The sequence below is a fragment of the Zeus faber genome, assembly GCF_960531495.2.
Source record: "Zeus faber genome assembly, chromosome: 1".
Classification (NCBI taxonomy): Eukaryota; Metazoa; Chordata; class Actinopteri; order Zeiformes; family Zeidae; genus Zeus; species Zeus faber.
In genome coordinates this window covers 44,545,706-44,562,839 of record NC_137193.1, presented here as the reverse complement: position 1 = coordinate 44,562,839, position 17,134 = coordinate 44,545,706, and the positions used below count along the sequence as shown (strand labels likewise).

At 44.1% G+C, this 17,134-nt stretch overlaps 1 protein-coding gene across 1 annotated transcript in view; it reads right to left on the bottom strand.

Annotated features, from left to right (window-relative positions):
* Positions 1–17,134, bottom strand: part of cacna1ea (calcium channel, voltage-dependent, R type, alpha 1E subunit a) — a gene marked incomplete at both ends in the record, with an annotated part of 104,782 nt that overhangs the window by 5,070 nt on the left and 82,578 nt on the right. The window contains 17 exons of the mRNA XM_079996616.1: positions 1,640–1,767; positions 2,871–3,045; positions 3,802–3,893; positions 4,898–5,083; positions 5,275–5,352; positions 5,494–5,604; positions 8,046–8,210; positions 9,137–9,338; positions 10,735–10,872; positions 11,233–11,393; positions 12,236–12,332; positions 12,683–12,807; positions 13,008–13,067; positions 14,631–14,760; positions 14,953–15,064; positions 15,255–15,499; positions 15,813–16,679. Of these exons, the coding sequence (XP_079852742.1) occupies positions 1,640–1,767; positions 2,871–3,045; positions 3,802–3,893; positions 4,898–5,083; positions 5,275–5,352; positions 5,494–5,604; positions 8,046–8,210; positions 9,137–9,338; positions 10,735–10,872; positions 11,233–11,393; positions 12,236–12,332; positions 12,683–12,807; positions 13,008–13,067; positions 14,631–14,760; positions 14,953–15,064; positions 15,255–15,499; positions 15,813–16,679 (3,072 nt within the window). The remainder of the gene's footprint in view (positions 1–1,639; positions 1,768–2,870; positions 3,046–3,801; positions 3,894–4,897; positions 5,084–5,274; positions 5,353–5,493; positions 5,605–8,045; positions 8,211–9,136; positions 9,339–10,734; positions 10,873–11,232; positions 11,394–12,235; positions 12,333–12,682; positions 12,808–13,007; positions 13,068–14,630; positions 14,761–14,952; positions 15,065–15,254; positions 15,500–15,812; positions 16,680–17,134) is intronic.

Below are 17,134 nucleotides of genomic sequence, written 5' to 3'. Positions count from 1 at the left end.
CAACAACAAGCTGAATTCGTTCTATGCTGCCAAACAGAGCATAGAAATCCGGGAAGGAGGAAACCTGAGACAGGCGAGCAAAGGAATGACAGCCTCACTGGATCTGGTGCAGATACTCACCTACTGTGGCAGATACAACACTGGTTACTGTATGTGCAGATGTGTGAGAACAGCCGCCTGAGGCCAGATCCAACAGGTAGAAAGGGGCAGGGTTTCCCAAATCCTCGCATCAAGCTTTTTCAAAGACGAAATAACTTTGACGGCATGAGAATCAAATGTTCTTTTTGTCTTTTTGCTTGCTTGCTTGGATGCATTAGGGAAGTCCTGCGTCTCATTACCCTGTGCTGGTCATTCTTTAACCCATAAAGAAAAGTGAGTCACGGCCCCGCAAGGTCTCCAGGGCATTGAGGATTGGTGATGGGAGGAGAGGGAGAGTAGAAGAGGTGAGGAATGAGGGGATTCGTACACTTGGGGGGCAGAGCAGAAGAGATTGGTGGTGAGGTGTGTGTATGTGTGTGTGTACTGTATGTGGGGGGGGACAAACATTGCATGCCACCCTGTGGGTGCAATTCTTTCCAAAGCCGAGTGGAGGTGAGATAGTGCGAACAACTTTGTACCTCTCTTTATAATGGATCCTACCGCTGGAAAGAACAAACCTTGCATGCCACCCTGTGGGGGCAATTCTTTCCAAAGCCGAGTGGAGGTGAGATAGTGCGAACAACTTTGTACATCTCCTTATAATGGATCCTACCGCTGGAAAGAACATAAATGATTTTAGACGTCAGTTATTTACAAAAGCACAGTCCACAACATGGCTGCTTCTCCCCTGGGGCGGACAAGTCGTAAAGCAGAGCTGTGGGGCAGAGTGACGCCTCAGGACAATAGAGTTACACTGTATTGTCCACCTCTGCTTTTCACCATTGAAGCTGGCTAAAATTGTAAATATTTTTAAGTTCCATAATGTCGAATGTGGTAGCGTCATTCTAATCTATTAACATATTACTAACGTGCTGAATAGGACAGGAATATTGAAACTGTGACAGAGCGTCCAAGGAAAGGAGAAGTTGAGCTTCTCAGTGATTTTGCTCCTACAAATGTGCAACGAAAATGAAAATGAATTTACACGCAGATTTTAAATTTGGCACAGGATGTGAGAGAAGGTGTTTCAGTAATAAGGTTTCATTGGTCACTGGCTAGTACTGAAATTATTCATATTTTAGTTTTATACCATATAGTTATATTTCCAATTCCAGTTCAACAGCATTGCACTCTGCCGGAGAGCAATGCTGTCCATTGTGCTGCCGGAATCTAAGAAGCTGTTGAGAAAAACTGACCTCTGAACACCAGATTTCCAGTGTAAGTCAGCAGTACTTACATTTAAATTCACAGTTAGTCAGCTTTATGTTAATGGACCAATGTCACAAAAGCACATTTCAAATGATTGTTTTTACTTGTTGACTTAATTTAGTCCAGCCCAGTTTAAAGGCACTAAGAAAACACAGCAACAAGTTTCAGAAGTTTGGATGAGTCAGGCCCATTCTGTTAGATGATGTGGATTTCATATTTCAAAGTTACATGTGCACCATAACAGCTGTATTTGGATAAATTGTTGGCGTAAAACAGGACAAAAGCCACTGACCAGGCAGCGCGATCGTACTCCCCCCAGATCCGCACAAACTCATCCAGATGATGCGGTCCCAGGATGGACGAGTCTCTGGTCAGATATTCAAAGTTATCCATGATCACAGCCACAAAGAGGTTCAGCATCTGGACAGACAACAAACAGCAGAGGACCGAGAAGCAACAGCTGAGTAAGAATTCCAGTTTATGAAGGTAGAAGTACAGTGGTACCTTGACTTACGAGTTTAATTCCTTCCGTGACAGAGCTCGTAATTCAATCTGCTCGTATAGCAAATCAATTTTCCCCATTGAAATGAATTGAAATGCCGTTGATCCGCTCCAGCCCCCCAAAAGAAAATTGTTTTTTTTTGTTACGTGCTTTTAAATAAGAAAAATGTATTTATAAATAACAAATATTGTATAAAAACATAATAAAACATAATGAAAGAGAATGTGTAGATCTCTCTTCTCTTCTGCCTTCTCACAGATCATACCCTCCGTCACGCTATCTCCTGCGAGCTGTTTCTCCGTCAACCACACCAACAGCAGATTTTCCATCTTTTCATGGACAGCGGTCTGCAGCTTAGACATTATTTTAACGCCCCTGGCTGGCGTAACACCCTTTATCGTCTCCTTCTGCTTCAGTATGGTACATATCGTAGAAGTACTACGCTCGTTCTGCCTCGCCAATTCCATCACATGCACACCTCGATCATGTTTTTCTATTATTTTGCGCTTTAAGTCAATGGACATCATCCCCCTGTTCTTTTGCCCACCATGCCATGCCCACCAGCGGCGGTGCACCTGAAGCTCGCTCCTCGTAACTCAAATCTTTGCTCGCAAATCAATACAAAAAAAATTGACGGAACGACGGCTCGTAACTTGGAAAACTTGTATGTTAGTGCACTCCTAACTCAAGGTACCACTGTAATACTAATACATGTTTTTACATCTTTTCATTCATTCCTAATGCATAAACAAATGAAATCTTTTGACATATCTTATCCTGCATTGAGGGAGTGTCAATAAAATGAAGGAGAAAGATTAAGGAAGATTTTGTTGAGGCTGAGGAAATGAGGCTGAACCACGGTGTTCTGCCTTTAGACATTCGAAACATGCATAAACAAAATTTGTTGCCACGCATTACAAAATATCAATGACTATAATTAAGGAAGCCATTCATCTCCCAAGCTGAAGACTTGAGGAAGATGGTTATAGGCGGTGAGAAAAAGACAGACGGTGTGCCTTACCAGGAAGGAGCTGAAGAAGATGAAGGAGACAAAATAGAAATAGGCGAACTCTGTCCCACAGCCCCCCTCGTGGTCGGTGGTCAGCAGTGCGGGGTCGAGAGAGTGGTCCGTCTCGCACCGTCGTCCACCCAGACACGAAAGCATGATCTCCTGCCACGACTCCCCTGTAGCGCTCCTAGACGCAAGCGCAGATTTGGGATTAGTGGGAGATTTCAACTGGGAGAATTATGATAACCCAGTGGCATAGTGGAGGCACAAGGATACGTAGCATACCGAGTATACTAAGCTGCCAGCCTAAAAACACTGACATTAGGATGGTACACCCACTTCCCCCTTCTTAATTGTAACTACACCCAATTAACCAACTAAGCAGTCCTCAGTGAAAAGTTTGCCACTTGGAAGTACTCAGCATGTTCATGCTCATCATTACACTCAAGTAATCTCAAGCACTATTTGTGCTTGAGATTACTTGATTTGTGATTTTCAAGGAGCAACTTCTAGTTGTCGAGAGGATGCCTGTGGTTGTGCACCAAGAATCCCATCATGACACAGAATGACCATTTGATCTCCTCTTTGTTCTTCTGTCTCTAGCTAGTCTAAACACAACCTGGCAAAATGATTAACAGTGTATAAAATATACTGATCTGCTTGATTTAACTGTTTGATTGCAGAACTGACAAACGGAGGTCTGTGTTCGGGTTTCAACTTGACCTAATGTGGTTGAGTCCTTGCGGTTAAATTTGTGAGCCTAGCCTCAAAGTCTGGGTTGTAATTGGGTCGCCTATAACAAATTTGGAAGAATTTGGTTTGTCAGTATTAAAAAGTGACTCTCTAGAAAAAGAGGTGTGAGAAGCAATGGTCTAGGGACACCCTGGTCAGGTGACTGGGTGTTGTACCTGAAAAATTGGACCAAAGATCAGAAGTCGAGTACCTGAAGAGCAGCATTAGAGCACCAATGAAGGTCTTAAAGTTGTTGTGTTGGTTTATGTGGGTCTCCTCATCCAACTTAATGTTCCCAAACACCTGATTTGAACGTACAGATATAAAAGATACAGTGAAATAAAACAACACAGATATACAGTATATGAAGACACAGAGATACAGGCTGAAAGTGTTATACATACTTATTCCACAGCTCTCTGGAACACTTTATTCTGATTGGTCAATAAAGGCAATCGGTAGTCAGTTATTTCTGAATAATGACCGCTGGTTTGTTATACCCCTTTCCCACTGCACCAAAAACCTGGTAACAGCGGAATTTGTCACCAGTCGGAAAGGTAAAAACCCGGGTCTTAGTCCCGTGTCAAATGACCCGGCAATAGACCCGGGTTTTAATCGGCTCCACCTTGGATCGGCTCTGATGTGAACAGGAACCCCCGGGTTGACCCACTAATTTTGGCCACTTTACCGGCGCGATGCGACGTGCGTTGAAATGGCGGACGCTGGCGTATAAATACACAGGAATATCCCTGTATCATCCAATCATTTCGTATCCTATTTAGAATCCAAACTCAGAAGTTGTTGACTGTTTCCGCATGGGGGACCATGAAATGTTGTGAGTGTAGGGATGGCACTGTGGGGACCACAGCGGAGAACCTCTATGCTCCCCACCGGTCCCCGCTCCCCGCCACCAAAGGACCAGTGCGTGCACTGTACTGTAATCCCACACTGTACTGTAATCTGTACTGTACTGTAATCCCATTTATTGAACGGCTCAAAATAATGTTTTTCAAGATTTTCAGTTTTGTTGTTTGTTTAAGTTGCTGTCTCCTCTACTGTTTTGTTCCCAATCAATCTGGAACCAGGACACGGCCCCTTTCTGGCATGTTCGTGATGTCTAACGTGACCCACCAGAAAACAACGGCATCTCTCCTGGCAATGTGGAAGATGTCAATTGCATACAGTATGTGCTGGTACAGCTACGTTCCTGTGTACTGTTTTTCTTAAGACTACGCCTGTCGGGGGTTATTCCGTGACAATGACCGTCTGGCTGTACATTATCAATTTGCAAACGCTTCCTCCCTGACCTGCATGCCAATTATGGCGTAGATGAAGAAGAGCATGGCGATGAGCAGGCAGACGTAGGGCAGAGCCTTGAAGGATTGGACGAAGGTCCAGAGCAGGATGCGGATGGTGTAACCCTGCCGCAGCAGCTTGATCAAACGGGCCGCGCGGAACAGCTTCAGGAAGCTCATGTTAAATGAGTCGTCAGACTGGACAGAGAGAGAGAGAGAGCGAGAAAGAGAGAGAGAGAGAGAGAGAGAGAGAGAGAGAGAGAGAGAGAGAGGAAGTGAATCATGAATAATGTAATTTTTCTCTGCACAGTCTGCGCAATACAGCCATTTCCCCCTTTCGCGGAGAGATTTGAAATCATGAAGATTATTGTTATTATTATTATAATTACCTGCACTACCACAATCTCGGTGATGCTTCCCAAAACGGTGATGAAGTCAAAAATGTTCCACGTGTCTCGAAAGTAGTTCTGGAGGAACAGGGGGAGAGACAAATCACTGTCTAACACACTCACACACACACATACACATACACACAAACAAAGGAATAACAAGATGCTGAGTCTAAGAGGTTGTGGCCTCTTCTTCTTTTGAATTTTTTTTTGTCTCACCAGGAACCCGAAAGCTAGGATCTTGAGGACGCACTCGATGGAGAACAGAACAGTGAAAGCTGTGTTAAGGTGCTTCAGAACGGCCTCGTACGCTGGAGGTGCTGAATAGTACTGCAAGAAACACAGAGGGAAAGGGGTACTACACATCCCTTATACAGCAGACATACAGTATATGGAGATACATGGTGTACAAAATCCACAGGCGATCCACAGATTGATCCCTGCACATAATCCATATTGTTAATTACACACATACTACTGTACGTCATAAACCTTGTTTTTCAGACATGAATCTGACAAGAGAGCCATCAGACGAGGTAAGGAAAATCTACAGGACCCATCGAAGGATTTTCCAAAAAGGCTATTTTTGGTTTGAAACCATAAAGAAATTACCTCAACAGATGTGTGTTTCTAGGGGAAAATGGATTTTACGACTGCTCGGTATGAGGTTAAATGATTTAATAAGACAGATCATTTCAAGAGTGATGGAACATTTCCTTCACTCCCATAAATAGTCCTTTGGCCCCAGCACCTCTCATCCATGAAACTATAAAAGGAACCATTGCTCTGGGGGGCGGCAGCTGCGGCTAATGAGCTCATGCTAAATAGCGGCTGCTGGATATTAGAGATCAATATTTAATGCAGGCTGAGTCACCCCGTGCCTGTCTGTCTGTCTCTCTGGCACTGCTGAACAGCCCCCAAAAAAGGCCATCGTAGGAAGTCAGGGGCAGACTTTGAAAGAGAGATCAACGGATTTCAAGCAAATATGACACCCAGTGGGAGTAGTGCTTGCTTCCACTCGTTTAGTCTTCCAGTGAGGGATAATAGGAATTGGGTTACGTCCTAACTAATATATTAACCACAAGATGGAATACTGTGTGTATTTAGTTTAGCACTTAAGTTAAAGTGGCTGCATTTCGCAGAATTCCATGTTATTTTTCAAAATCCACTTTCACTTTCTATCCACGTTCTGATTTTCTTGAGGAGCGTTTCCAGCGCAGGAACTTTCCCCAGGAACAAGGAACCTTTGGGGGAACTCAGTAGGCCTTTCTCAATGTGCGTTCTTGTCTGTACTTGTGTTCCTGTGGACTTGTGAAACGTCATCAGTCACAGCCCAAGTACTGTTCCAATTCAAAGTCCGCATCAAGCCAAGTCCTGTCCAAATGCCCGGATGTGGACTTGCTCCGCCCCTTTTTATCGAGGATGCATCGGTGGTGACTTGTGTGGACTTGGGACAGCCAAGTATCCCAGAATGCATTTCGCACCAAGGGGTGGTAATGGTAATGGTCCCCGGGAGTCTGTACTCCCGAGTCGAACTTGCCAAGTCTGAACTACCAAGTCCGCAAGTCCGGACTTCGCGTACTTGGTATTGAGAAACGGCCAGTATGTTCCACCGCAGGAACCAGGGTCTAAATTTAGTTCCGGGGACAAAGTCCTAGGACCCAAAAAGTCCCCGTTTGGGGGTAGTACTTTTCAAAAGTCCAGACACTTTGGGGGTGGGGCTTGTAGTGCTGAACATTTCTGATTGGTCGAGTACTCGCAGCATTTTATTTCGAACACCATTTTATAAAATCTGCAGTTGATTGTATGCAGAGTTTGTATTTGTTATTTTTTGTTACGTTTGTACAAAAAAAAAACCGGAAAGGGCGTTTTTTTGACAATAAAAAACATATACATATATGTGTACGAACAAACAAACATACTTATGATGCGTATAGTGTAACAAGTAAGATTTTGCCGTCCTACACAGAAGACCCACATTCAATTCCCTGTGTGTGAACTCATGTTTTTCAATAGGTTTCAAACTTAATAATAAAATCTTGTGTGTGAGAGTGAATTTGTTTTTCTTTCTTTATCCATTTTATTGTTCTTGTTGGCCTGTAGCCCTCTGCATTACCGCCAATTACTGGACTGGAACGGAGCAGTTTGTTGTGTAGCTTTTCATACGTCAGCAGACAAATTTGCATAATCTTCACGGGTGTTTAGACCACGGTGGAAACGCAGACAACAATGGGCTGAAGGAACCTCTTAGTTCCTGGAAAAAGGTTCCTGTGACTAAAAGTTCCAGGTACTTTGGGTGGAAACGCGGCTTTGGTTCCATGAGGTGGTGGGACCCGCTGGTATTCTTTGTGAATGTTCATTCATATCGACAGTTTACTGACCACACCTAACTATGCTCTATCAAATTCACCACGGCTGCCTTTCACTTCTTGCTTGTGGCCGATCTATCCTATCAAACATGTTATATATTATAAGAAAATAATCTTACGGATTACCACTTTAATAGACTGTTGTGTTCTGTTGTGTTGCAACATTACAATAATAGACAGGATATGCTGATGTATTACTCAAAGGGCAAAGGCTGAAAAGTGTGTGTAATTGGATGCAAATATGTGGTCAACGTGCGAAAGCTGATTGGTTAATTGTGCTGCTCTTGGTTTTCAATAGTGATGAAGGAGAGACGGTCATTATGATCTTTCCATGAATCCGAAGAAGTCTGGTTTGTGTTCGGCATTCATTCTTTCTCTTGTTCACTTGGTCATCCTCCTCACCTTCATCATCAGTACAATAGTGTTGAGTGCAATCATGGCCAGAACCGTGTACTCGAAGGACGGCGACACCACAAAGTGCCACAAACGGTACTGGAAGGTATGTCGGTTCTGAGGCATGTATCTGGTCAGAGGCTTGGCACTGATGGCAAAGTCAATGCACGCCCTCTGCAAGTGAGAGATGGAGAGAGAGAGAGAGAGAGAGAGATAGCAAGATAAAGGGAGAGAGAGGGGGACAAAAGGAGAGTGTAACGGTAAATCAGCATGACATTCTAGGGATCATCCGTTGTATTTTTCCTGCTTCCTCTTTCCTTTACATGGTCTGGAAGGAGGCAGATGTTTTCTGCAGAGCTGCTTGTTTTCAAAGGACTCATCTTGTTTGCACAGCTTGAGGACAGACAGGGCAGCGGTGGCACCACGTAAGAACAAAGACGGGAAAAAAGGGCTCAACTAACCGGGTGAAGTAAAACACTGAAATCATATGTTTTTATAGTGGGGAAGAGCTACCGTCCTTCATAAACCACTGGGGGGTGAATCCATGCATGCTGTTTAGATACGATCACCTTGTGCTATGGTCATGTTAGGTACCGTAAAGTTTCCACATGACTTCTCCCCAACATACTGGTCTGTCAGGCCTGGAGGGAGTAGACAGTTTGGCGCTTTGCGTTGAGCGTGTTACATTCCACCGAACGAAGCTGAGGAAAAGGCAGTTCCTGATCTGGAGCTGGTCCATCTCCTCGTCACTGAACTGCGACTTACCGGTACTTTATGGCGTGTTTGACAATAAATCATATTCATCTGGTACTTTGGTTGAGAGCCACATACGAGCAATTATGCTACGGAAACTGGTGTGTTTGTGTGTGTGTGTGTGTGTGTGTGTGTGTGTGTGTGTGTGTGTGTCTGTGTGTCTGTGTGTGTGTGTGTGTGAGAGTGCATGTGTGTATGTGTATGTGTATGTGTATGTGTATGTGTGTGACTGTGTCTGTGTGTGTGTGTATGTGTGAGACCTGTGTAATGGCCTAATCACCTGCACAAACTCATTGTGGGGTATAGTATGTGTCTGTATGTTTGCTTCCGTTGCCTCCGTCCCTCACCTCATTCTTTTCCAGGCTGCACTCCTCCATCATCTTATCCCCCTGTTCCTGGAAGGTGATGATGATGAGCGCCACAAAGATGTTGACGAAGAAGAAGGGGAAGACAACAAAGTAGATGACGTAGAAGATTGACATCTCCATCCTGTTGCCGCGGCTCGGACCTTTGTCCTCCTCCGTCACGTCCACTGAGTGCTGCAGCACTCTGCCACAAAGATAACAAAATTAATAAGAAACAATAATAATAATAATAATAATAATGATAATAATAATAATAAAGAAAATAATGGTTTTAATGAAAATACAATTTTCACATCTACTAGTGCATTTATTACAGCATAGCACCACTTCTGAGGCTGACTGCTACTACTATTTTACAATATTAACTCGGTCATTTCAGACTGAGTTGTGCATATTGTTTTGCATATTAGACATTGTGACAATTGGTATAGTGTGCAGGTATGCATTGTATGCCTTTTTATTCATCTAGCACATTTAAAACAAGTCAAAACTACTGAGAAGCCAAAATAACTTCACATGTATGCTGCTGTCTCTATTATCAGTGTTAAAGCTGAACTATGTAACTTTTGATATTTGGGATCTGGCGCCCCTACAGTCTCCGAGTGCAATTGCATGTTTACAGCATTGTCGTAAAACTCTCTCCGGTGCCCGAAAATAATTAATTTTACTGGACAAATTCGAACCTTATCGGTCACGTTTCAACAACAGTTGTTGTTGATGTGTTACAAACACAGATATAATGTACACCTAGGTTACAGCGGCCCAATGCACGGACCTCTGGGCTCCGGTGGAGCCACAGAAAGAGAGGGCACGGGGAGGGACGGGTACCAGATGTGCTCGGCCTGGCAGATCGCCTGGCAAGCGCGAGCAGAACAAACTCGGTGGCGCAATGAAATTTAGGGCCAGCGGGCAGGTGGGCTGAAGAGCAGGTGACAGGTGCACCACTGGCCCGTCTCATCCACGCCGTCGGGGAGGTGGAGCGGCTACGTTTTGTATGAGCATTATTCCCGGACACCAGGTAATGAAAGAGGTGCCATTCTCCATATTGCAAGTCAGTGTACCATCAAAATGATTTGGAAGCTGTTATTCTGAGGTAAAAAGTTACATAGTGTTGCTTCAACTGAAAAATTTTGTAGCTATAACCATTAATTCTATAACTATTCATTAACTGTATTTGTATGTTTACTTCTTAAGCTGCAAAATAGCTTTTTAGTACTTTGACAAACAACATTGTTTAACATATTAAGGTTAACTTATTAAACCAATAAAATATATATTTTAAATTAATGTTATCCATGTACTGACAATAAATAATTTACACATTTCTTGTTACATTTTATTACGTTTAATTAATGTTTTATTAATTAACAGTGTTAAATTATTCCCAATGAAGAACATCATGCCAAGTTAAATGTTTAATGGCCTGATAAACCACAAAATCCTGAAAAGTCCTGTCAAGTCTTGATTCTATTTAATTAGCACTATCAACATATAATTTATTCATACTTATAGATATTTATAGATATTTAGACTTGATTCCATTTCTGTTTGTTATGATCAATTTCTCTGCGTGGACTCACTGTGGCCAGCCCTCTCCAGTGGACACCGTAAACAGGGTGAGCAGCGCCCAGATCACGTTGTCGTAGTGGAACTCATGTCTCTTCCAGTCTCTCCTCTTCACCTCCTTCTTATCCTTCCCATAGTCGATGTAATAACCCCTGGACGGGAAACGCACGGAGATCGGATTATAATCTAATTACGGTAAGAATGATTAATTAAAGACAGAATGGAAAGTATGAATAATTAAAGCTACAAGAGTGAACGGTACCTTTAGCAATGTGAACAGATACAAAATAGAGGCATTGAAAATAAAAAAAAGGAATTGAAAAAAATGGGGAGAAAGAGAAAATGAAGGGAAGAAGGAAGACAGGAAGTGATGGGAGAGGAAAAAAAAGGGGCCAACCAGCCATCAACCCCTGAATAAATCAAGGAACAGAAAATTGGATGTACTGACGGCCAATCAGACCGAATAAATGGACTAAATCTCAATCAAGTGAAGCGGTGAAAAGGCCTCGTACTGGCAGTCCTTCTCCGTGTCCTTGGAGCCGTCGGTGCAGTAGAAGAACTTCCCCTTGAAGAGCTGCACGGCGATGACGGCGAAGATGAACATGAAGAGCTTGTAGACGATCAGGATGTTGAAGACGTTTTTCAGAGACGTCACCACGCAGTCAAACACAGCCTGGAAGTACAGGGAAGAGGCACAAGCTCGGGTATGCTTGGGAACTGTGTAGGGGACACGACAAACGACGATCTGTTGTGATTTATCAAAGGTGATAAAATTCTGCCTCTCTGCGGTGTTACGTCACGGCGTTCGTTTGAGGGTGTTTGTGTTCAGCAACTTCCCAACCCCTCCCTGTAAATCTTTCCTCTCCCACTAAATGAAAGGGAGACGTTCTGTCCTTTATCCCCGCGTTTCCCTTGACTCATTTTATTTTTTGTTCTGGCACTCGTTCTTGGGTGTACAGAACATGCATCGGAAGAATGGTGTGCAACCGTGTGAATGGGTGTGTGTGCATGTTACTGTACTTGTGTATGGTGTGTGTGAGTGTGTGTGTGCTGTTGTTTAGCAATGATCTTTGTTCTTGAGCCGTAGGCACACCTTGAGGCACATTGATATGGATATGGAGTCACAGGTGTGGGCACAGACAAACACACACACACGCACGCACGCACACACACACACACACACACACACACACACACACACACACACACACACACACACACACACACACACACACACACACACACACACACACACACACACACACACACACACACACACACACACACACACACACACACACATGCACACACACGCACACACACAAGGCATGAACTGTCAAGGAGTGAAATTAATGAAAAATTATACATAGTTCACTGCAGGTTCAAGTAAACAGGTTCAAGGCTTTTTATTCAGCGTTGAAGTTATTATCTATTGTGTTGAGAGAACACAATATGGTACGACACGTAACACGTGGTTCAAGGGAAATGCACGGTTAGTGAAATGCAAAGACCGACCTTGAGTTTGGGAAGTCTCTTGATGGTCTTCAGAGGTCTGAGGACGCGGAGCACTCTGAGAGACTTGATGGTTTTAATGTCCCGCCCCTTGTTGTTTCTGCAACGTGGGAAAGGCGCCGTTTAGCCTCACGTCGCAGCACAACACGGCTTTCTAGCGTTTTCATCAATGGATTGGCCTCACGGTGGCGCACCCAACGCTATTCATTCATTTGTACGTGATGCATTCTCTTACATACTTGTGATGTGACGATTAGTGCATTTATGAGATAAAGGAGGAATTTGTTTTTGGAGATTTTACCCCAGCACATTACTGCAGGTCATTGCCGCAAGGCCACCATCCACATAGAGAAAGTAGAGGCAACAGGAGACAAAAAGAGAGAGGCACATGTGCATCAGCAGCTATAATACTGTACATACACATGAAAAAAAGGATGATTGTCTTATGACAGATTCCTAAAAACTGACGTGAGGGCGAAGGCGACCAGCGCGCCGACCACGACTATAAAGTCCAGAATGTTCCAGAGGTCTCTGAAGTAGGAGCCGTCGTGCAGGATGAGGCCCTGGTCTATCATCTGGGGACGAAACAATTGAAAAATATACCTCACTTTGATTTTACCTTGCTCTCTTCAAAAAAAAAGAGAAGAAGGCTGTTAGCGAGAGATCAATGATACACTGTGTTTTTTTCAAAGATCCAATTTATTTTAATTGAATTTGACATTTATTTTATACTATATATTTATTGAATGCATGTTTAAAATACAGAAGGACGCACCTTGATAATCATTTCAAATGTGAAGACTCCAGTAAACACATAATCAAAATATCGCAGAACCTGGAAGATATGAGGAACAAAAAGAAACACTCAGCCACAAACATGATAAAGATAATGAGGGGAGAATACATGTTCATGATCACAAATAAAGACTAATTTCATCAGTGTTAATTCATTCGACATTTAATTTCCTTTAATTTTCTTTTCCCCAGCTTGTGGCTGAATTGATGATAATAATAAATAGTATCATAGAACACAGCTTATACAGATTTGGTTTGCCTTGATCACCGGCAATTCATTTTCAAAAAGTCCCCCGTCAAGTCACTTGGGATGTTTTGCAAGACATTCTGGCCTTTAATTTCATTTTTACACAAAAATAAGTATTGCACCCATGGCACAAATTGATGGTGATGGAATTCTTATCGAGGATAAGCACAAGCAAACAAGCACAATTAAACCTTCTATTATTATTATTAGGGGTCCAGGCCCATTGTTATTGCGTTGGGGTTTTATTTTTCTATTCTTGGCATTTTTCGAGTTAAAAGTCATGACAACGGCAGAACGCATAGAGATGGTTGAGGTCTCATTAGAACCAAGATGTTTCAGACGTGTTGTCGTTCGAGTTTAATCAAATTGATCTATGGGCCACTAAGTGACATCATCATCCCAAGTTATATAAGTCTAAGCTTTGTCTCTCGGAGCTCATTTCCCCCCAGCCACTTGCGAGTACGACACTCACTTTACCCTCTTTCGTTTATATTGCGGATATTTCCAACCACATGGAGACACAAAAAAAAAATCACAATTACTGATAAGTCCGTAGCCTCGTCCGCCATCTTGGGTGTCCTGTAAACTCTGCAGTGTCATGCGTCATTGCGTCATGTCCTGTGTCTAACCAGGCTTTGACCATCGACTAAATCAAACAGAGTTTTTCCAGGTTGTGTAAACGGGTCTGACATGGACAATCTCCGGTTGTGTGCTACATGAGTGAAAGGGAAACTCCGGAAAATGTCTGGACCTGATTATTCGGACATTGTCCAGAGTTCATGTGTGAAAGCAACTCTACAGATAGCTTGAGCTGGGGCTGTGTTTAAAGGAAACTCTGAAAACTGTAACTCGTTTGGCGTTTTACAAAAGAAGACATTTTCGCACCACAGGAAGTTCTAAGAACCAACCAACCTTTTCTTTTGTGTCCGCACTACATCATCCAGAAACGGTCGTAATTCTTAAAACACCGTTCTTCGGGGATATTTAAACTGAACACCACAAGAGCAACATGCAGTGACATGAGTGCACGTTGATGGGTCCAGACAGAAGTCCATAGTGTTTGGAACTTTTTTAACTTGTGCTGTGTTTTACAGAACCCAGAAAACTGTAATAAGTACCTAAAACAACTTAACTGGACCCTGTGTATTTCTTCCTGCAGCTATATTTATTATTATTATTATTATTATTATTATTATTATTAGTAGTAGTAGTAGTAGTAGTAGTAGTAGTAGTAGTAGTAGTAATAATAATAGTAATAAAATAACAAGAACACTCGACAAGTAGTAGTCGAAGTCAACACTGACTTACAGACATGCCTGTGTGCACATTTTTTGACTCACGCATCAGGAAACGCACCTTGTTCCAGTCTGAGGTCGTGGCTACAGGGTCTTCTGCAGCCAGGGCGATGCTGCTGGCAGCGATGACAAGAAGGATGGACATCTCAAAGTACCTGAGGTTCACTACATAGTGGCACGCTCGCCGGACGCTACACACAACAGGAAAGACCGTTCATTTCGAAGTACAGATAAGAGTTAAATAAATTCCACTCTTTGCATGGACATGTTTAAGCATGTTTCTATTCATATACACAGACGATAATTCAATATTAGAGGTCATGACCGAAAAAAATAAATCATGTCATTAGCTAACAGCCTCCTTTCAGCCTGTAGTGACTTACGGGTTGTCGGGTTTGAAGATGAACATGCTGTTTGGGGTTACGATGTTTACAGGATTGCTGTCCTCCGTCGCTTCCTTCTCTGACTTGCAGACCTCAGGATCCTTATCTTTAACTGTGGTGGGAGAGAATAATGCGTGGAAAAAGAGAAGTTTGATGGTAGAAGGAGAAGAAGAGGAGAGACAGATGGGTGGGTAAGTGGATAGTAAAAGAGTAGAGGATAATGTGATGATAGGATGTGAACAAACTGCAAGAAAAGCAAACATTAACAAAGTAACAACTATAAATGAGCCATCTGGTTTTACCTGTGATGGTGGAGAGCTCCATAGAGGACTGTACGCTGGGCATCTCTATGGTGACGCTGGAACCGAGTTGAGACTTGTTCTGGCCCAGGCACACGGCAGTGCTGTGGTCCTGTGCTTCATTGTTGTCTTGGAGGGCAGGCGGGGAGTTTTGCTCTAACGGCTGTGGTGGCTCTTCCTGGTTCTGGGGGCACGGGGCCGGGGCCTGATTGTCTGATAGGCTTGTGTCCCCATCCTGACCACTCTGTCTGTAGGTACACAGACGAAGAATATAGAAAAAGTACCTATACAGGTCCAATAAATAAATAACTAAGATATAAAGTAAAAGACGGCAAAACAATTCTCAGAATGTGTACAAATAAATGTAACAGGGAGGCAGAAACAGCTGCAAGGTGAGATAGTGATGCTGGCAGATGGTATTTTATGGTGGTGATTATGTAGCACACAAATGCATAAATACACCTCACAGCATCTCACCTCTTCTCTTGCAGCTGGCTCCTCTCTTCCTCCCGCTCCTCTGTCTTCCCTTCCTCCTCCTCCTCCTCTGTGTTCCTTTTCCGCTCGCGGCTGGCCGAGCGACTGGCCGAGCTACTGGCCGAGTTCCCCAGAGATGACCCCTGAGCTCTGACGCCGGTCTGAAGGTCGCAGCTATGGTGCGCCCTCCTGCCCCTGATCCCCCCATGACCCCCCGTATCGGGGGTGAAGGTGTCACTGTTACTTGGCGGTCGGAACTTCTTCACGGCTCGCTGTCGCCGTTCACCGTTCAGCCTCGGGTTACGATGCCCATTGAGGGGGCTGCGGTTCGTGTTGACTGCCAACTTTACACTTTCTGACACAGGCTCCGACTCGGGAGGCTCTGGGACCGCCATGGACATAGAAGGCTTTGATATGGACATGCTGCTGGGATCCAACAACTCTGGTGCCACCACCAACATAGGAGGCTCGACACCGGATGTCGCCGAATCCACGGGCGCAGAGGAGCCATCAGCCTGGGGGTCAGTCGGGGGCATTAGAGAGTCTTCCGGGCGCCTGAGGCTGCCTGAAGGCGTGTTGTGGGCGGCCTTGTGGTGCAGCGACAGCGGGTGTCCAGGCTGGGCCGGGGCAGGGGCCGGGGCCGGGGCCAGGGCCGGGGCCGGGGCCGAGGTAGGGGGCCTGTCCTTCTCCTCGCTGGGACTGCTGAACAGGACCTCTCGACTGGACATCTGGCGATGCCTCCGCAACTGGCTGGTCCTCTGCTCCCACACGGACATGGTCATCCTTCTTCTCCTCTCCCTCCTGGACATGAAAGAGTTAGAGGGGTTGAGAGGTGGCGGCGGGCAGCCCTCCCTGATGCTGCCCTGGGCCTCCTCCAGGGAATAGGAGTAGGCGGGTCGGCTGCGATGGATCGCTCTTTTCCTGTACAGGTAGGGCCGCCTCCTTCTGCTGCCGCTGGGGAGAGAGACAGAGGAGACGCAATATCAGTTAGAGTTTAGAGAGAAAACATACACACTGGGCATGAGATTTAGATAGTCTAAAGATTAAAGTACTTATTGATTCATCTGTAATACAGCTTTCTCAGTTCTTTCTGTGCAGTCACTTAACATTGTTTAAAAAAGGTTTTCATCCACTAGCATTGCTACTCTGCTCTTCTTTCTTTTCCTTTTTGTTATAAAAAGTAAATTAGCAAAAGAAACACGTGACACCGCTAGAACTCTGATATGATGATCTGAATGGCAACTCTAAGCACTTCTATTTGACAAGAAATAATTTGTTGAGTCAATGAAGATGTCATGTGACAGATTAACCAAACCAGGAGAAGTTGTCGCAACCATAAGAAAATAAGTGAAAGATGCGGAATGAAGCCAGTGGAGTAGATATAAAACAAAATGCAGAATCAGAAAGAG